This window comes from Ostrea edulis, chromosome 6, assembly GCF_947568905.1.
Source record: "Ostrea edulis chromosome 6, xbOstEdul1.1, whole genome shotgun sequence".
Taxonomy (NCBI): domain Eukaryota; kingdom Metazoa; phylum Mollusca; class Bivalvia; order Ostreida; family Ostreidae; genus Ostrea; species Ostrea edulis.
The window spans coordinates 2,577,656-2,599,497 of record NC_079169.1 but is presented as its reverse complement, the minus strand read 5'-3'; the positions used below and the strand labels follow the sequence as shown (position 1 = coordinate 2,599,497).

Genomic DNA, 21,842 nt, shown 5'->3' with positions numbered 1-21,842 from the left:
CAAGTGAACACAATTATAATTGTAGGTAATTCAGTGAGAGAAAGAAGGTGAACGTACAAAGTAAACAGGTAAAAAATTAAACATCAATGTGACATTTTCTTAGCAGTATAAAAGCACTCACAAATTTTCCCAATTTCAACAAATCGCTGACATGACTAGTAGTTGAATTAATTCAAAAACATTTGGTATAGAGTAATAATTAATACTTTCTCAAACATTGTAAGCTGTTATAAAGCAGAAACAAAATGCTACATTTTAGGACACATCATAGTGGAGCCAATTCCATTTCTCACACCAAAGTCCCTGAAAAGACCTTCTCTGACCCCCTAAACTTCATAAAGGAAATGTGAATTTGGTGGGTTGGAAAGGAGACTCTTTTTTATCAGGTGTAGGCCATCTGATAGAATGTTCTAAATTTTCTGTCCCGTCCTTGCCCAGAGTTTGCTTTTTTGGTCGTTGAAGTATTACTTGGACTATCTTCAGGCTCGGACTTCTAGATCTCCATCACCCATTCGGAATGTAGAAAGATTTTCGAGCGTATACTGAAGCTCCGCTTCATAACCGCTTTCCAAATCAGAGCTGCCAGGGTTTCTTGAACCCCCGGTAAGAACATCCGATGGAACACAGACATTAACAAAGTGGTTAGAAGACCAATTCTGTCGTACCACATCGGATGTATGAGTCCACATCACACATATTTCATTCGAAGACACATCGTAGTCCTTGAACGGCTTTATTAGCTGACTATAGCAGTCTCTGCTGATAGCAGCATTTATTATCTCTGGGGAAAATGCTTCGGATGGGCCTACAAATTGCATTGCAAACAGCATAAATGTGCTGCAATGAGGAATACTCGCCTAACTTTGCAGTTTTAAGAATTTCATTCTGCAGAGATTTTGTTGCATTAGCAGTTACTCAGCATTCATCTGAAAGCGAAGTCTCACAAAAATATGGCACTTTCCGACATTTTGCCTAAAATTTCAGTGTTCAAATACCATTTTTCATTGTGAACCAGTTCAAATAAAGTTCTAATTCGCATTTCAACATGTTGCTTTTCACATCCAAATATTAAAAGGGAAATTGAGCGGTAAAAACAATTACCATCGATATCACCTAACACTTTCACTGGAGTTTGACCTTGAGGAGAGTCAGAAGGATACAAGGTCAAAGATTGATCGTCTTTGAAAATCTTGCTTTCTAAATTGCTTTGAGATACGGATGGTATACATACAGCCTCTATGCTTTTCTTTTTCAACATGACTAGGAATTTCAGTGCTGCCCACCCTTTCGTTGATGCATTCAGAGCTTCTCATGGTATTTTCTCGAAAAATGAGGGTGGGGGGGGGGGGGGGGTGGGGTGGGGTGGGGGTGTCCGTGGCGCAGTGGTTAGAGCATCGCGCTCAAAATCACCAATCTCTACCCAGAGTTATCGTTCCTTACACTCACTTACACGTGTAAGTGAGAGCAAGGAACGACAACTCTGGGTAGAGATTGCAAAATCACATGGCCTCTCACCTCTGGCGTGGGTTCGAAATGGCCATCCATTGTGAACCGTTATTTTTCAGTTCAGTATCAAAGGTAAATAATGATAATCATAACTCTATCAATGACAAGATGGTAATATAGCTAGACAAATAAAACTTATTCTGATAATGTGAACAACCTTTATCATATGATTGAATAATTCCTAGCTCTCTATAATTGGCTGAGATCCAACAATGTAGAAATCATACTACGTTATGTTTACCTGCACGTGACCTTCCAGGTGAACATAAGGAATTATTTTTTCCACATAGTACCAAAAATAGGTCGTTGAAACTTACAATTAAAGCAAAGAACAATCTTGAAGGGTTTTTGAATCATATAATAAAACAATTATTGCTGTTTTTGAGGTCAATACGATGATTTAGCCACCTTCGAATTACAATATTTGCCCTTTAGGCTCGGTGAATATTGTACTCCTCAGGTGTCTAAATCATCGTATTGACCTCAAAAACAGCAATAATTGTATATATGACAGGACGAATGACGTATACGCGGTGCAATGTAAAATTAAACTGGTTCCCTGTTGACCTCGCTTCTCTCGTGTAGCACCAATCAGCGGGGAAACAGTTTGTGTCAAATTTAAAGGTAGTTTTAGAATACTACTCCTCGGGTTACTTTTTTCGGATTAAACCGCTTAGTGGTGCAATTTAAATGATTGATTGATTGATTATTTGTAGTTTTACGTCCTGCTCTGAAATTTTTCACTCATATGGGACTTCATTGCCGTGAAGGGCTCCAAAATTTAGGCTCATGCTCGGCCCTCAGGGCCTTTGAGCAGGGAGGGATCTTTATTGTGCCACACCTGCTGCATCTTCGCTAGGGTTTTCGGTCCACTCTGCTCCCCATAAACAATTATGGGGAGCGGAGTGGGTCGAAAACCCTTGGTTAGCGAAGATGCACCTGCTGTGACACGGGGCTTCAGTTTTTCCGGTCTCATGATCTGTAAGTCGCCTCTTACAACACGCAAGACCTATTCTAGCCCAGATTCCCACGGGCCCTATTAAGTCGCCTCTTAGTTACGACACGCAAAGGGATGCTGAGGACCTATTCTAACCCGGATCCCAACGGGCCGTGCAATTTAAAAACTGGAAATAAGAAATTGATTAAGAACGGTCAGCAATATTATCAACTTTATTTTCATACAGTTTAAATGAAATGGATACTTTAACGAACAGTGATCAATGTCATAAATACAAAATGAAAACAGAGAATTGAGCTAACTCTCTGTCAAAAATGTTTAGGGGGCTAAGCCACAATTTTCAATGCCTATAAATTATGTCTTTGCAAAAAAAAAAAAAAGTGCCCCCCCTCCCCCGGTTCGAACGCCTATGTATATGAAACCATCTATAATTTTTCGAATCATTGAATATGTAATGTGTTGCTATCGTTCATACGTGCACTATCAGCAGCTATTTTGGATCTTTTCCCCGATGCACTCTTTTGAATGTTGTTTGTTTTAGGTCCAGTTGAGAATTTTATGGAACCACTCATTGAGCTGCACAGCACTTATAAAACAATCCAATCGCAATATTCAATTTTATCACATTTCATCAAGGTGTGTTTTAGATACTCGAAGTCTGTCCAAACTATACATGAACTTTGACCCCCCCCCTCAAACCCTGCATTCTCCCCTTTATTGCCTCTTTATTTGATGTGCCTATTGGCAGTGGTAGTAAGCGGCGACAGTCAACTTTACAGTTAGTTAGATCCGTGCCGAGCCGAGTGGGCGGATCTAGATTTATTGATTTCTCCATTGAAACTTATTCATTTAGAATATGGTTTTAAAACTAGAATAAATGTTCAGTGAGAAATTGACTAAAATCTACTTCCAAACATAGCATTCATGGTCAGCTGTTGTTTTCGATCTTGTTTGGTAAAATGGGTAGTGAGTTTTAAATTCGATATTTAGACCAATACAAAAACGTACGCCAGACACGACCCGGGCTCCTATTTCGTGGTTTATAGTCGGTTAACATTCAGTTATCGATATTAATGGATCCCCAGCAAAACGCCCGCGCTGTTTTAATACACATGTAGATTCGTGTAAAATGGAGAAAAGGTACTCGTCTCCTGCATTGCTTACAGCTATAGTAAATTATCCCCAAGCATTTCATCCCGTGATTGTGAGACACCATTCAGCGACATGCACAGATATACAAGAACTGAATCCTTTAATGAAAAATAAAATAATCTTTATTATCACAGTGAACTTGTGTGTCTTTTCTTCTCAAGAGGGGAGTATATAAATCTATTCAAGAAAGTTTTAATTAAAAGCCATCAAAACATTAAACATACATTAAAATTTGTTTACGCGTTTCTGACCTCCTATCTTCAGATCAAAGACGAAGTGTGACGCCCGGAACCCGGGACCTTGGGGTTCCTCTTTTATATCTCTTTTATTTAGATTTTAATGTGTTCGATGTCTTACAACATGTTTTCATTAATAGGACACTGGCCAGCTTAACCCCTAATTTACCTGGTGTAATGTATTTTAAAAAAATGAGCATATAAATGTTAAGGTTGAATTTAGAAGAAGCGTGGGTAACCCCCCCCCCCCTCCTCTCTCTCTTTCTTCTACCAAACCCAAAGTGAGGACGTTCTCACAATGTGTAGAAGAGAATACACACATGTATTATTCTAAAGGCAAAAAAAGTATCATGTTAGGTATAGCTATAGGGATACCTATAAAAGTTTATCTAATATTCTCTTTCGAATTATGAAAAAAAGAAAAGAAAGAAAGGTTTTTGAGAGAGAATATTAGTAAGGACATGTCCTCACACCACTTGTCCTCTCTATGCTAATATTTTGTATCTACATCTTTCACATGCTGTAGGTCACATTTATGAGGATGGTTTGTTTTTGGTCCTCATAGTGCAATTCTGTCCTCACAATTTCTGTGCATTGGTTGAAATTTGTCCTCACTTTACACGTTTAATTACTGCCCCCCCCCCTCTAAACAATGTCTTTAATAACTAATTCCCTCCCTGTAGGCCTAGACAAGAATCTTTTGAACCCAACCATTCACTCTCATCATTAATTTTACATACGTTTTACTTCGTTTTACATTGTTGTAAATAAAGAAAGAGTGAATAAAGTTAATGAAAAAGAAATACGATTTTATCTGTAGTTATTTAGGAAAAAGAAAGAAAAATAAGGGGGGGGGGGGGGGGGGGGACTACGAAAATCTAGTGTAAAACCTATCTTGAATACATACACCGGAAGTCACATTTTATATCAAGGAACAGAATTCAAAATCAAAATGTTCTCATCTCAAGGGCTTGATGCTCATGGTAAGCTTCATTGATTTAATTAAAGAGTTTCAGTCCGATTGAACGGAATTTTTTTTAATGGAAAACTAATCCTTTACAGAGGCTAAAATGAAAGCAATGAAATAATGGAAGGTTGGATAGCGGAGACATGTACCCGATGTGGGTCTTCTTATATACATGTTCTTTGATGACAGAAGACGAATGACATCTTCGATTTTAGCTGAGGAGAAAATTATATAATAAAGTTAATTTCTGACATTTATAGGGAGATTATTTTATTAATGTTTTGAGGATATCTGTTCACTCCTAGAGGTTAGCTTTATCAGGTTGGGAATACTTCCCCAATAGAGAGATACTATCGCGAAAACGCGACTATTCCTCTTTAGCGAGAGTAAATGTATCTCCATACAACCGAGAAAAACAACCGTGGAGTACATATCTCCGTGTTTTGCGTGAAAAGAAGAAAAAGTGTTAAAATGTCTGATACTTCTGCAAATGTATTATAAATCAAAACAAAAACGCTCTTGGTCAATCTAATTGAGATTAGATGTGAGATCTGCTCACATACTTGCTACACAAGTGAGTATGTGAGTGGATCTAACATCTAATCTCAATTAGATTGACTCACGGTGTGCATTGGATTTCAGTCTCCTTCCCTCTTGCACAGCACACAGGGTTCCAACTTCAGCTATATTATAATATAGCTTATAGGGGCTGAGTGGGCCCCTGAATAAGAAATCATTGTAGCCCACATGAAATTTCAATATATGAAATTGAATAATATGGGGGTTTTTTTACAAGAAAAAAGAAACATCTGGTCACATTGCAATTTATTTGAAAAATTAAATTATCAATATTCAAATTCTGTTCCCATTTCCGTGATTGTTTCAAACACCTCTCTATCTCTCTCTCTCTCTCTCTCTCTTCCTCTCTCATTTCCACTCTCATTACTTTAACCTAGCAAAAATATTGGAGTTCATGGACTTAATGATCTACGTGGCGTTTGACTTCAACACATGCTTCTTCAGAATTTTTATGCGATTTTGAAAGTTCTCAGCTTTACAATACTGTCAAGTTTATAACTCAGGCAAGCTGTCATAATGATTGGACCTTTCGTGTCATGTTTTGTACACACAGCACATGCCATCCCTTTTCGCTGTCATAGAGCCATATTCTTTTCACTTCGGTAAAAACAGATACTTTCTTTTCATTTGAGGTAACCCTTGCATTGTTAAAATTCTTCTGGTTTACATTTTGGAAGGTTTGATACCTCAGGAATATCTCACAAAGTGGCATAATCTCAACCAGAAAGTGAAACGTTTATATTAGGACTTGGATCGGTCGGAAAGAAAAATGTTGATTGGACAGTTATGGTCGCCAAGTGGGCGGCGAGAACGGAAATTTTGGATGCACATAAGCAAAATATAGTCACCAATGCGTGTGGGTAAGCAGTAATTTGGAACCCTGCAGCAACGTTGGCATGAAATTTCTTGACTGTGTTTTCAATACGCAATTTCCGAGTTGCCCAGTAGTTCTTTCCCTTTGTGGAACTCTTACGCACAGCAGAGCTCCAGATAATTTTTTACCACAATGAGTATTTACCCCGATTTTCAAATCAATGAGTATTTTGCTTTTCAGAAAAAGTCAAAAGAGTATTTTGTTAATTTACTGATTATCTTTGCTGTTTGCCACTAATTAATACAGGATTTGATTACTTAGTCTAAATATAATCATATTATATGACTGAGTGTCTGTCATATTAAAATTTAATACCTCAACAATAAATTTCAAAATCCCAATGACAATGAAGACTTAATAAAAAAGAACTACAAAGAATTTTCACCCGTAAACATACAATCATTTATTGAACCACGATCTTCTCATCCATTTTGTTCTCAATCTATATATGATTTATATATAACATATAAATTGAGAACAAAATGGATAAGAATTCCCTGTGATTGTACAGTATTGAAAACATTTCATAAACACCAAACAAACAACAAAACTATTTGTCATATTTTAAATTAAACTGTTATAACCAAGAAACTAAAAGCATTTTAAACCAAACAATATCAGTTTCAAAGTCTAAAGTTTTTGTGACTTTCTATAGCATTTTTTAAAATTTAGACGAACCTAATACTGCCCATATATATTTTTGCACTTTGTTTTCACTGCAAATTACTGTCGGATTCCTCTCACCTTGTACCGTTAACCAAGAATTGGTTATATTCCATTTGTGTAAAACGTCGAGTGCATGTGTGACGGAAGTTGGTAAATAAATGCATGACTCCCATTCTTGCAAATACTTTCAAATAGTTAGCGAGACAATGCTGCAGGAGCGACACTTCAGTAAAAACTTAGTAAGTTTAACAGAAGAAATATATATCGTTTGTCCTGTACCATTTTCTGTGCCATAATCAATCGTTTACGATTGATTATATAAGTTTTTATGTGCTTTCGATCGCACCCTACCTGTTTATTTAAGAAAGAAGTATTACAATTAGGCTTATACAGTTGTGTATTGAGTTACCTCTACGCATTACTTTAGGAGTGTAAAGCGTATTTACATTCGCAAATGCGTAATTGTACGCCTGATTTTAAACTTTAATGCGTATTTGGTAAAAATTAATGAGTATTTACGCTGATACGCACCTTATCTGGAGCTCTGTTCAACCAAGGCACCAAAACACCTGTTTATGGTAATGTTTACTTTCTTGCTAAAGAGGGAGAATTGCTTTTTAGCGAGAAGATCTTGCTATAGGGAAAGTTTTCCTAACCTATTCATACATTATCATTTACGACCCGAATGAAAGAACAATGTGAAGCAGATCCATTTCATTTACGAGTGTACGTAAACATTGCAACTGTGGTCAAGGGACAGATATGCTTTGGCTATTGTAACTGAAACTTTTATTTCGTGACAGCCAGTGATCTACATTGTAACATTTCCTTTTTAAAATTTGTTAAATTCAGCATGATAAGTCATCTCGGGTAATGTATTGAAAATGGAACTTGGTGAACAATGAACATGATGAACTACAAGAAACATTCTTACAGACAGAAAGTTCCAGTTGGAGTATTTATAAATGAATTAACTTTTTCAATATGTTTCTCTTTGAGTAAAACAATATTTGAGAAATAATTTCAGTGTATGTTTCATTCACAATTCACAGAGTATAAAGATATTAAGTGTGTAGTCTACAGAATGCATAGGAAACATGTTGGAAGTGTTGGAATGTCTGTCCTTGTGGCAGCAGTGTTTGTGTAGCCATATTTTAAACATTGAAATGCATTCTTGTCATCAGAGGGTATTTGAGGGTTGTTAACAATGCCAGGAAACATATATTCCAATGATCATACTGTATTTACACCTGTTTACATCTGTAAAAACTGAAAGTAAGAACAGTAAGAACATAAAACTGAAAGTAAGAACATAAAATTGAATAACAAAATTAGATGTCACATTACTTTCTGAGTTGATAGACAATGCTGAGTTTTACTTGGAGCAATGCATACCTGTATTTAGTTGTGCAGTGCTATCTGATACAGCAGGTGCCCTGTACAGGGTCAGGCCTGATAATTAGCAGTGTTACCTGATACAGCAGGTGCCCAGTACAGGGTCAGGCTTGATAATTAGCAGTGTTACCTGATACAGCAGGTGCACAGTACAGGGTCAGGCCTGATAATTAGCAGTGTTACCTGAACAGTAGGTGCCCTGTACAGGGTCAGGCCTGATAATTAGCAGGGTTACCTGAACAGTAGGTGCCCTGTACAGGGTCAGGCCTGATAATTAGCAGTGTCATTTGATACAGCATGTGCCCAGTACAGGGTTAGGCCTGATAATTAGCAGTGTTACCTGATACAGTAGGTGTCATGTACAGGGTCAGGCCTGCTGATTAGCAGTTATGTTGGGATATATGCACATTTAATGCAATTACCCATAAAAGTGATATATGGTAATGTGTGTTAGGAAAAGCAAAGTGTGTAAAGCATTTTGACTGGTATATGAATGGTAAATATAAAATGCTACTAGTAAGCTCTGCTCAGCAGCTGAAATGGTACACATAACCAGAGCACAACACACACAGGTAACCTACCTACAATGTTACTGTAGCTGTATGGATGTATAGCGAAACAAATATAACAATGATGCAATCCCAGGAGGTTGTGATGTGACCATGTGCTGACAGTGATTAATACCAGTATATGATATAACTAAGTACTGATTTCATGAGCTGACAGTGATTAATACCAGTTTATGATATAACTAAGTACTGATTTCATGAGCTGACAGTGAGTAATACCAGTTTATGATATAACTAAGTACTGATTTCATGAGCTGACAGTGATTAATACCAGTTTATGATATAACTAAGTACTGATTTCATGAGCTGACAGTGAGTAATACCAGTTTATGATATAACTAAGTACTGATTTCATGAACTGACAGTGATTAATACCAGTTTATGATATAACTAAGTACTGATTTCATGAGCTGACAGTGAGTAATACCAGTTTATGATATAACTAGGTACTGATTTCATGAGCTGACAGTGACTAATACCAGTTTATGATGTAACTAAGTACTGATTTCATGAGCTGACAGTGATTAATACCAGTTTATGATATAACTAGGTACTGATTTATGTTTTTGTTCCCTACAGGTAGTTTTGGGATGGAGCCGATGACCATGGGGTCCCCAGCGAGTCCCACCTCTCCCCACCAGTCTCAGTTCTTACCCAGCTTCCTGATGGGAGAATCTATACATCACAGTGTAGGGATTATTCATGTGTTATCATGATGTCAAATTGTATTAATGCATTATATGATAAGACAGAAATTTAATTATGATATATTTAACAAGTGTTGGAGGTATTTTAGAAAAAAAAGACTGACGTGTCATTTTCATACACTGTGTATTACAGATATTTCGCACCTGGAAAATTTGCAGCAGTAATTTGCTTCATGTTTTTTCGAGATTTGCAGACAATGTTGAACAACTGATTTAAAAAAATCCTCTCCCATAAAAGCGTCTGCATTGATACGAAAAGACGACTGTTTATTGTTTTTTATCTTGCATATTTCAGCCAGGTCCACAACACTGGTCTACAGCAAGTTCCCCCTCCTCATCTCAAAGAGGATCATCAATGACCTCTCCCACCAGTCATCATGCTGGATCAAGACCCAGGTTTGTTTATCACATCGAGTCTAAGCCTAGGTTTGTTTATTGCAGTCATTAGACAATGTCACGGGACATTTTGAAACAGTTGCAGCCTACTGCATTTTACAGACCAATTGGTTAATGAGTTTACAGGTGTAACGTCTTATGTGAGCAAAGACAGTGTGTAAATGAAGTGTAACCAGTTGTTGTACACCACTGATCAAATGCCTTTCAACATTCTGTAGGTTGGTATAAATCTCGAAAATAAAATGCTCTCGATGATAAGCTGCTGTTGAAAATGAGCCATTCTTATAATTTGCTTACTGAAGGCAATAACTTGAAAATAAGCCTGACAGTAAATAAGCATTCAGTACTCAATGTATAACTTAACTCAATTAAATTATATTTACAATCATTCTTCACATTAACTGTCACTAGACGTCAAAGTAAAAGATTTATTACTGTTGTACACCTGAGAGTGTCACATCTCTGATTACTGCTGTACCTCTGACAGTGTCACATCTCTGATTACTGTTGTACACTTGACAGTGTCACATCTCTGATTACTGATGTACACTTGACAGTATCACATCTCTGATTACTGTCGTACACTTGACAGTGTCACATCTCTGATTACTGTTGTACACTTGACAGTGTCACATCTCTGATTACTGTTGTACACTTGACAGTGTCACATCTCTGATTACTGTTGTACCTCTGACAGTGTCACATCTCTGATTACTGTTGTACACTTGACAGTATCACATCTCTGATTACTGATGTACACCTGACAGTGTCACATCTCTGATTACTGTTGTACACTTGACAGTGTCACATCTCTGATTACTGTTGTACCTCTGACAGTGTCACATCTCTGATTACTGATGTACACTTGACAGTGTCACATCTCTGATTACTGTTGTACACCTGACAGTGTCACATCTCTGATTACTGTTGTACACTTGACAGTGTCACATCTCTGATTACTGTTGTACCTCTGACAGTGTCACATCTCTGATTACTGATGTACACTTGACAGTATCACATCTCTGATTACTGATGTACACCTGACAGTGTCACATCTCTGATTACTGATGTACACTTGACAGTGTCACATCTCTGATTACTGTCGTACTCTTGACAGTGTCACATCTCTGATTACTGTTGTACCTCTGACAGTGTCACATCTCTGATTACTGTTGTACACTTGACAGTATCACATCTCTGATTACTGTCGTACACTTGACAGTGTCACATCTCTGATTACTGTTGTACACTTGACAGTGTCACATCTCTGATTACTGTTGTACACTTGACAGTGTCACATCTCTGATTACTGTCGTACTCTTGACAGTGTCACATCTCTGATTACTGTTGTACCTCTGACAGTGTCACATCTCTGATTACTGTTGTACCTCTGACAGTGTCACATCTCTGATTACTGTTGTACACTTGACAGTGTCACATCTCTGATTACTGTTGTACCTCTGACAGTGTCACATCTCTGATTACTGTTGTACACCTGACAGTGTCACATCTCTGATTACTGTCGTACTCTTGACAGTGTCACATCTCTGATTACTGTTGTACCTCTGACAGTGTCACATCTCTGATTAAATATTTTACTTGTTGGAAGGGTGTCTTGTAGTGCTTTCTTATTTATTTTTTGTTGAATAACTCTTGTAAATGTTTAAGTGAGTATTTGTAGTAGTGTAAAAAAATTTGTGAGTATTTGACAGTAGTGTGAATTTTTATTTGAGTATTTGTAGTAGTGTGCTTTTTCCACAGAGCTGAAGTACTGCGACCTAAAGAGAGAATTGGAGCCCCTCCTACCAAGAGTTTGATGAGCAGTCCCACAAATGCCATGTCAAGTTCCTTTCACACCCCCCACACACCACATCATGTAGGAGTCACTACTAGTTGCTCTTTTTGTTGTGGTCTATGTTTAAGCCTGGAAAGACTGTAAAGTTATTAATTTCATGGGATTTTAATTTTTGTTGTTCTCTCATTTTGTGGATATATCCACGGATTTAAATCCTCCACACACAAAAGAAAGTTAACTACAATAATGAATAACAGGTCTATAACAATGAGATGAAGTCCCTGACTACATTAAGTAACAAGTTACTGATGTCTAACAATGAGATGAAGTCCCTGACTACATTAAGTAACAAGTTACTGATGTCTAACAATGAGATGAAGTCCCTGACTACATTAAGTAACAAGTTACTGATCTCTAACAATGAGATGAAGTCCCTGTCAACATTAAGTAACAAGTTACTGATCTCTAACAATGAGATGAAGTCCCTGTCAACATTAAGTAACAAGTTACTGATGTCTAACAATGAGATGAAGTCCCTGACTACATTAAGTAACAAGTTACTGATGTCTAACAATGAGATGAAGTCCCTGACAACATTAAGTAACAAGTTACTTATCTTTAACAATGAGATGAAGTCCCTGTCAACATTAAGTAACAAGTTACTGATCTCTAACAATGAGATGAAGTCCCTGTCAACATTAAGTAACAAGTTACTGATCTCTAACAATGAGATGAAGTCCCTGACTACATTAAGTAACAAGTTACTGATGTCTAACAATGAGATGAAGTCCCTGACTACATTAAGTAACAAGTTACTGATGTCTAACAATGAGATGAAGTCCCTGACTACATTAAGTAACAAGTTACCCAGTGGTCAGTTGTGGAACCTTAATATTGATTTTCAAAGTCAAATTTAAGGCATATGACAGGATTTCTTTAAAATCTTTGTATTAAAGGAGAATTCAGACAAAACTGAAGAAATGGGGGATGTCGATTCCCCATGATGAATTGTCAGACCTAATTCATTTTCAAAGTCTGACAGGGGTCAGAAATCAATGCCATTCAAGGAATTTCTTAAAATCCTAATGGGTAGATGAAAGAGTACTACTGGGGGATAATCAAACCCTGCATACTTGTTCCCAATGGTAAGTTGTCAAGTTCTATAGATTTTCAAGGTCAGGGCCACTATATGGATATTGATATCTAATCTATTTTTGGGGTCGTAATGTCATCGTTGGTGTGATAATTCTCTGATAATGAGAGTGACATTCATGTAGTGGACTCTACAGTCTTCCCTGGTCACAACCTTTCCTTGTTAAGCATGTTTATTGTTGACTACTTGGATCTAGGATATATCTAGTGGGTTCTCAAAAACATATTAACATGCTAAAACATTTGCGAATGGACTCGTTGACAAATTTGTTGCATTTTTATTTTGGAAGATATCGTTGATGGTCCACAGCAGTAGACAAGATCAGCCAAGAAAAGAATAATTAAATGAGAAATATGTGATATCAATCCTTAGTGTTACTGTCATAATCCGTAAACAAGAAAGTATCAATGGGGTTCTGGTAGAAGGAGTCGGCTGAACTCGGGAGTTATCAGTCTATTGATCCTTTAGAAATCTTTCTTTCTATTGACTTCAAGTCCACTAGAGTACTTATTTGATTTTTTTTTTTTTTTTTTTTACAATTTTAGGATCAAAGTTTACACATGAAATCTGCTCACACCCCTGGTATAGGTGCTCCACCAACAGCAAGTGAGTGTCTATAAATAAGTCACACATACACTCTCAGAACTCTGCACAGCATCCTCTCATTAGTGACGTATTCTCTGTGTTTCTGATAGGTATTTTACACAGTGAAACTCCTCAGGGAACCAATCAGAGTTTTATAATGGACAACACAATGAATCTGTCTCCTGCACAGTTAGACCCATTCTACACCCAGGGGTAAGCAATGACTTATGGTAATTTGTTTAATTATCATGATTATATTTTTACCATTGACTAGCAGGTTCTATTGTTGTGGAGTAATTAACTATTTTACAGATAGCTTTGTTTCTTTCAGAGAAATGTTGACAGCAGATGATGCGCTAGATGAGACTTGGGTTACAGTGTTTGGGTGAGATAGACCAATTTTTAAACAAAATGAAGTCAAACTTAGGTATCTCAAACACCAATATCTTGAATACCAGGGATATCTTGAAATGATTCAGATATCTGAACCACATATTTTTAAAGTATTTTACCCTCAATATCTCGAATCCTCAGATATTTTGAAGTTTTTTCTCTGTCCCATCGAGTTCAAGATAACAAAGTTTGACTGTATGTCCAAAAAATATGAAAATACATGTATGTGTAGATGAAAAAAGAAATGTCTTGATTAAGAGAATTGACAATAATAAAAACAGATTTGCATGCAACAGCAGAGAAGGGAATACTGTCAGTGTTGATTTTTCTCTCCAGATTTCAGGCTGCTGCTGCGTCCTATTTTCTACAGCAGTTTTCACAGTACGGGAACATCTTAAAATACGAGGTGAGAGATACGTGTACAGAGTTTGTTAGATATGTCATGCTGAATTCAGGATGTAAGAAATGAGAGATAATGCAGACATGTTGATTGTTTCAGATTGCATCTGAAGGGAACTGGATGCACCTCCACTACCAGTCTAAGCTACAGGCCAAGAAAGCTCTCAGCAAAGACGGAAAAATCTTCAATAACTGTGTGATGATTGGGGTCAAGTCCTGCATTGATAAGGTTCCATTTTCCTCTCTTAAAAATAATTTTTAATGAAAGGGGTTATAGAAGTAGAAACTTGTTCTAGTTGTTGATTGTTTCTTATGTGAGTCAACTTTGTTGAGAGATAGATGACCTTGACACAAACCACAGATCATTACTGACGAGATCATGGACTCTGTACAGCTATATGTTAATGATGTCAGGACTCTGTACTGCTATACATTAATGATATCAGGACTTTGTACAGCTATATGTTAATGATATCAGGACTCTGTACAGCTATATGTTAATGATATCAGGATTCTGTACAGTTATATGTTAATGATATCAGGACTTTGTACAACTATATGTTAATGATATCAGGACTCTGTACAGCTATATGTTAATGATGTCAGGACTCTGTACTGCTATACATTAATGATATCAGGACTTTGTACAGCTATATGTTAATGATATCAGGACTCTGTACAGCTATATGTTAATGATATCAGGACTCTGTACAGCTATATGTTAATGATATCAGGACTCTGTACAGCTATATGTTAATGATATCAGGATTTTGTACAGCTATACATTAATGATGTCAGGATTCTGTACAGTTATATGTTAATGATATCAGGACTTTGTACAACTATATGTTAATGATATCAGGACTCTGTACAGCTATATGTTAATGATATCAGGACTCTGTACAGCTATATGTTAATGATATCAGGATTTTGTACAGCTATACATTAATGATATCAGGATTCTGTACAGTTATATGTTAATGATATCAGGACTTTGTACAACTATATGTTAATGATATCAGGATTCTGTACAGCTATACGTTAATGATATCAGGACTTTGTACAGCTATACGTTAATGATATCAGGACTCTGTACAGCTATATGTTAATGATGTCAGGACTCTGTACAGCTATATGTTAATGATGTCAGGACTCTGTATAGCTATATGTTAATGATATCAGAACTCTGTAAAGCTATACATTAATGATATCAGGACTCTGTACAGCTATACATTAATGATATCAGGAGTCTGTACAGCTATATGTTAATGATATCAGGACTCTGTACAGCTATATGTTAATGATATCAGGACTTTGTACAGCTATATGTTAATGATATCAGGATTCTGTACAGCTATATGTTAATGATGTCAGGACTCTGTACAGCTATATGTTAATGATATCAGGACTCTGTACAGCTATATGTTAATGATGTCAGGATTCTGTACAGCTATACATTAATGATATCAGGATTCTGTACAGCTATATGTTAATGATATCAGGATTTTGTACAGCTATGTGTTAATGATATCAGGACTCTGTACAGCTATATGTTAATGATATCAGGATTCTGTACAGCTATATGTTGATGATATCAGAACTTTGTACAACTATATGTTAATGATATCAGGATTCTGTACAGCTATCTGTTAATGATATCAGGACTCTGTACAGCTATATGTTAATGATATCAGGATTTTGTACAGCTATACATTAATGATGTCAGCATTCTGTACAGCTATATGTTAATGATGTCAGGACTCTGTACAGCTATATGTTAATGATATCAGGATTCTGTACAGCTATACGTTAATGATATCAGGACTTTGTACAGCTATACGTTAATGATATCAGGACTCTGTACAGCTATATGTTAATGATGTCAGGACTCTGTACAGCTATATGTTAATGATGTCAGGACTCTGTACAGCTATATGTTAATGATATCAGGACTCTGTACAGCTATATGTTAATGATGTCAGGATTCTGTACAGCTATACATTAATGATATCAGGATTCTGTACAGCTATATGTTAATGATATCAGGATTTTGTACAGCTATGTGTTAATGATATCAGGACTCTGTACAGCTATATGTTAATGATATCAGGATTCTGTACAGCTATATGTTGATGATATCAGGACTTTGTACAACTATATGTTAATGATATCAGGATTCTGTACAGCTATCTGTTAATGATATCAGGACTCTGTACAGCTATACGTTAATGATATCAGGACTTTGTACAGCTATATGTTAATGATATCAGGATTCTGTACAGCTATACATTAATGATATCAGGACTTTGTACAGCTATATGTTAATGATATCAGGACTCTGTACAGCTATATGTTAATGATATCAGGATTCTGTACAGCTATATGTTAATGATATCAGGACTTTGTACAACTATACATTAATGATATCAGGATTCTGTACAGCTATACATTAATGATATCAGGACTCTGTACAGCTCTACATTAATGATATCAGGATTCTGTACAGCTATCTGTTAATGATATCAGAACTCTGTACAGCTATACATTAATGATATCAGGACTTTGTACAGCTATATGTTAATGATATCAGGATTCTGTACAGCTATATGTTAATGATATCAGGATTCTGTACAGCTATATGTTAATGATATCAGGACTCTGTACAGCTATATGTTAATGATATCAGGATTCTGTACAGCTATATGTTAATGATATCAGGACTCTGTACAGCTATATGTTCATGATTTCAGGCTGTGATGGACAGAGACAGACAAGCCATTATTACAGAGGAGCACTCGCTGGACTTCAATACCTCAACTACGACCAGAAATGCTCCCATCCGACCGCTTACTGCTGCCTACAGGGCTGCCAAGAGTGAGCATGAGGTGAGGGTTGGTTGATTGTATATTGTTTAACATCCAGCTCGAAAATTTTTCACTCATATGAAGACGTCATCATTGCCGGTGAAGGACTGTAAAATTTAGGCCTATGCTTGGTATTTGTGGCCTTTGAGCAGGGAGGGATTTTTATTGTGCCACACCTACTGTGACATATGGCCTCAGTTTTTGCGGTCTCATCCAAAGGATCGCTCCATTTAGTCACCTCTTATGACCAAACAAGTTTTCATCTAGAGTTGAATTAAATCACAAAAAACAAAGTGCAGGAGGTGGGTTAAATTTACCAATTAAACATCCACCCCACAAGGAAACATGGGGGATGTGTTACCTACATAAACACCTAATTAACATGTCTGAGCTAGCCCTAGGCATTCACTGTTATCCAGGTAAGGTCCACGTGGAAATGTTTATAAGCTTTGAGAGAACGAGAGTGAAAAAGAAATTTCATTTCAAGAGATGAAGAACTTCAAGAAATCAAACATTCAAGAGATTGAGAGTAAATTGGATTAGTTATTTCCTCTTTTCGTAATGTTTGCTTATAAGAGATATAGTTCATGTGGGACGGTATATATAAACTTCCGGTAAAGAGTTTACAAAGCACTCAAAATACAAACATTTACATTGGATATGAATTCACTTAATATTACTACATGTACACACTTGTCATTATGTCCTAATACTACTGTCGAAGACACCACAGACTTCCAAAAATTGCAAATACAAACATTTCTTCGAGTAAATCATTTTTCAAATGCAGCCACAAAATCAAATTTGCACTATGTGTTGTTGAAGATTGGCCAAAAAGCTCGCTTGAGTTCTTTTTAAAAAAAATTTGTATAATGTTGAGGTCTTATATCGCTTCTTGCATAATGTTTCAAAATTCTAATATCAAACAATAAAATAAAATCAAAATTCTCACATATTCTCCCCCTACACTTTTGTCAAAACATGTCTTCAATATAGCCCCATGTGAACTGAAAATACACAGCTTTAAATGATTTATATGTAATAACCCAGAAATTGCTTATTATACTGGGTTTCCATTACTGTGGGAGTTTGATTTTTTGTATGTCCCCACCATGAAATGACTTTGGGCATGGTGTTACTTACCCTGTTTCCTTCTGCCATTCTGTTGTAATATTGTTTTCTAGACTTTCGTTTTGCTGGGCTTGTAAATGATGAGCTATTTTTTTTTATGTCTCTCTATATCGGTGACTTACAGAATAAGGACACCGGCTATAAACAAAAAAAATGATGAAAATGAAAACTAAATATATATTTTTGTACGGAAAATGAATTTTGTTTACCACATGGAAAGTAATTTATTCCCACAATTTCTCAATAAAGTCCAAAACAAAAGGGAAAATTTGTATAGGGTTATATAAGAAGGGATAATATATTTCAACTTTTGAACATTGTAGAAATTTGCTAAGTATGGGATTTGATAGGAAAAGCTTGTAGACAGTCTACAGGTCATGTCCACTCGATTGACTTCATACTTCACATGTAGCATTGTTATCAAAAGAGGAAAAACCCTAAAGATTTTGGGGTCAAAAGAAGAAAGGTCAAGGTAACTGCGGGATTTCTATTTACCAATTGCCTATATTACGATGATTGAAATGCATCATTTTATGTAGTGTTGAATAATCGGAAAATTTTCATAATCAATAACTGGTCGAAATTGGAAGAACTGTATCAATCAATGATCGATATAATCGGTATTTACATGTAGGTGATAAATGTTTATTATTTGGGGGGTTATTTATGGATATGTAAAACATACACACATCTACTAGCCTATTAACAAGGAATGAAATGGTTGTTTCTTTCTAGCCACATCATCCAGATAGGCTTTCGTTTTAATAAACCCCAAAAATTTCCAGGCATCTGACTTGGCTTTCCATAGGTAGAGATACATATCAAGTTATCAACTAATGCGATACTTCTCCGACTCTTTAACGCTGCTTTTATACTGTGACATGTGTGCACGTCACACTATTCAAGCAGAGATGAGTCAGAGGAATCTCGGATAGTTACCAACTTCATGATTGCTGATTGGTTTCAATATCTATGAGGATGATGATATCGTAAGCCTTCTCCCTTGTCAAGTATATTAATTATAATGCATACATAGTTGACTTGTTTATTGTGGATTTGTGTTCGAGCGACAATCGATTATGAAAAATGGAATCGATAATCGGAATTGACGGGCCAAAAACGATCGACAATCGAATGTTGGCGACAATTGTTTCATCACTTATGGTGTTCATAGTAAAATACTATTGCACTGTTTATTTGTGTTTTGCACATGAGTTTCACCATGCACATTCAAAATGCAGAGATTAATTATCCAAGTGTTCAAATTCACAGTTTCAGTGGTGCTAAAAATGATTTAATGCAGTTTGTAGACCCTTGCTGAAAATATTTAGATCTAATTCTTACAATGTTAATTTATTTCCTTTGTATTTATGCTCATCATAGGTGGGTCAAATTATGGTATTGTGCAGCATGTCTCTCTGCATTTTACCATGTGTTAGCACTTTGTGGATCAGATAAAAACAGAAGCTTGATTACATAGCATTATTGATTTGGAATTTCAGATACCCTTGCAATTGATAGTCTTTCCTAATTTGACTATTAAAGGAGAAGAGTTTACCAGATTTTGTAAATTCAATATTCTGGAATTCCACATTGATATTTGTGTAAAAAGTCACTAAATATAGATTTAGAAATGTCCTACCTTATTGGTGTTAGTTTATCTTTTAAGGTCATAAATGGCCATTTTTTCATCTCCTTGATATGAAGAGTTCTTGTATGATTTCCCAAATAGGTTTGAATAGCATATTGTAGTACTGTTACTCTACATTGTACATTTGTATATTGGCCTGGTGGTTACCGGTAGATCACCGAGGTAGTAAATACCATACTACTGAATTTGATCTCTAATTGATCCGAATATTTGTCTCCCCTTATTTGCTACATTAACTTAATAATGATATATACAGATTTCTGTAATACATAAAAGTTGACTTTATAATTCTACTTGCCACAATCAGGAACTATTCAAAATATGCTAACTCTTCAAACAAGACCTAGTAATAGCATATTTCACAATTATTATTTTTTTTTTAATTTTTCTTTAGAAACAAAATAAGATTCAAATGAATATTTATCATTTCCATTAGTGGAACTCTTCAAATTAAAGGCACGTAAAGTCGTGCTACCGGGACAACATAAGAAAACATTACTTAGGCATACATAATATAAATTATGGTATCGAATGCATATTATAACCGACTGCAAACCACGACACTGATTTTAGGAATTGATTATTCTTACAAGAAAATAGACGAACTTATTAAACTATGTGAAGGAGTGCAGGTACTAAATCTGCCAAATCTGACTGATATAAAGCATCAATTGCAAGAAGAACTGTGAAGGGAAAAACCAATATGCACATCCGACACAATGACTTTTTTTGTAATTAATGGGATTCATATGTTATTAAAATATTCTGTCAGATTATGAAGACATTCTATTTTATCATACAATTTGGACAGGTTCATATGGCATGAACTTTGTAATCGTTCATGTAACACATCTCTCTCTCTCTCTCTCTCTCTCTCTCTCTCTCATTTTCCAATATTTTAGAATAAGTTATATATTTGCCAAACTGCATTTTTTAAAGACGTTTATAACACTAATTAACACAACAAATGCGTTTCCAAATTGCATCTAAGGTATTTTGAAAATTACAAAATATTGATTGACTTAGGACAGAGAACATCGTTGTTTGGAATTTTTAAAATAGGTGTAGTAGAGTTTAAAAAAACATGTAACTTCCTTGATAAACTAGAGTTAGAATATTTTTAAAATGCAGTTTGACCAATGGCTATTTTATTTACTTTATGTACTTTAATTTAAAAAGGGGGGGGGGGTGCTATGAATGTTTCGTTTATGTCCCAGTAATCTTGCACTTGCTCACGGGACTTGTGCATTTTCTTACCAATGAAATGTTTACCTGAAATGTCATTAAAAATTATGTATTAATATGAGAGAAAAAATGTCTCGTATGCTATATATATATATATAAATATATATTTCTTTGCCAGTTATCCTTCCTTATTAACAACATTGATCTCTTATTTTATTCTTGGTGAAAAATTCTGTATATCTCTTTTTTTTTCAGGTTGTGAAAAACAGTCATGCCCCCCAGAAGAATTCCTCCTTCCTCGGCAAGACTATGGAGTATATGTTTGGCTGGTGACATACACAGGACAGTTATCATTTAATACTGGTGCAATGAATTGTTTTCTTAATAAATGTACATATTAATCGGGTGTTTTGTTTTAAAGTTGTACGACATTAGTAATCATTTAAAGAATAAATTTTTACTTTTGAAAATATATAAGGACACTTAATGTCAGCATAATTCAGGAAACAGGATAGTGCTTCACGAAAAGGGTGCTTTATGTCAGCATAATTCAGTATGTAAGGGCGCTTTATGTCAGCATAATTCAGTATGTAAGGGCGCTTTATGTCAGCATAATTCAGTATGTAAGGGCGCTTTATGTCAGCATAATTCAGTATGTAAGGACGCTTTATGTTAGCATAA

General features: G+C 35.8%; 1 protein-coding gene across 2 annotated transcripts; it reads left to right on the top strand.

The window, feature by feature from the left end:
* Positions 1 to 4,759: 4,759 nt before the first annotated feature.
* Positions 4,760 to 21,562, top strand: LOC125646217 (nucleoporin NUP35-like). 2 transcript variants are annotated; one of them, XM_048872408.2, is made up of 11 exons: positions 4,760 to 4,835; positions 9,482 to 9,591; positions 9,905 to 10,005; positions 11,767 to 11,881; positions 13,499 to 13,559; positions 13,649 to 13,751; positions 13,870 to 13,923; positions 14,268 to 14,337; positions 14,431 to 14,559; positions 17,081 to 17,215; positions 21,417 to 21,562. In XM_048872408.2, exons 1-11 carry the CDS (start codon positions 4,805 to 4,807, stop codon positions 21,492 to 21,494), a joined length of 987 nt encoding a protein of 328 aa, XP_048728365.1. In that variant the 5' UTR covers positions 4,760 to 4,804; the 3' UTR covers positions 21,495 to 21,562. The 2 variants fall into 2 exon arrangements, with proteins under 2 accessions (XP_048728365.1, XP_048728366.1); XM_048872409.2 differs by having other exon boundaries at positions 4,767 to 4,835; positions 18,649 to 21,562.
* Positions 21,563 to 21,842: the final 280 nt, after the last annotated feature.

Excerpts from the sequence above, each read along its gene's own strand:
- LOC125646217 (XM_048872408.2), top strand. The coding sequence starts at position 4,805 with ATGTTCTCATCTCAAGGGCTTGATGCTCATG. Across the intron at positions 11,882-13,498 it reads CCCCCCACACACCACATCAT|GATCAAAGTTTACACATGAA; the intron begins GTAGGAGTCACT and ends TTACAATTTTAG. Across the intron at positions 14,560-17,080 it reads TCAAGTCCTGCATTGATAAG|GCTGTGATGGACAGAGACAG; the intron begins GTTCCATTTTCC and ends TCATGATTTCAG.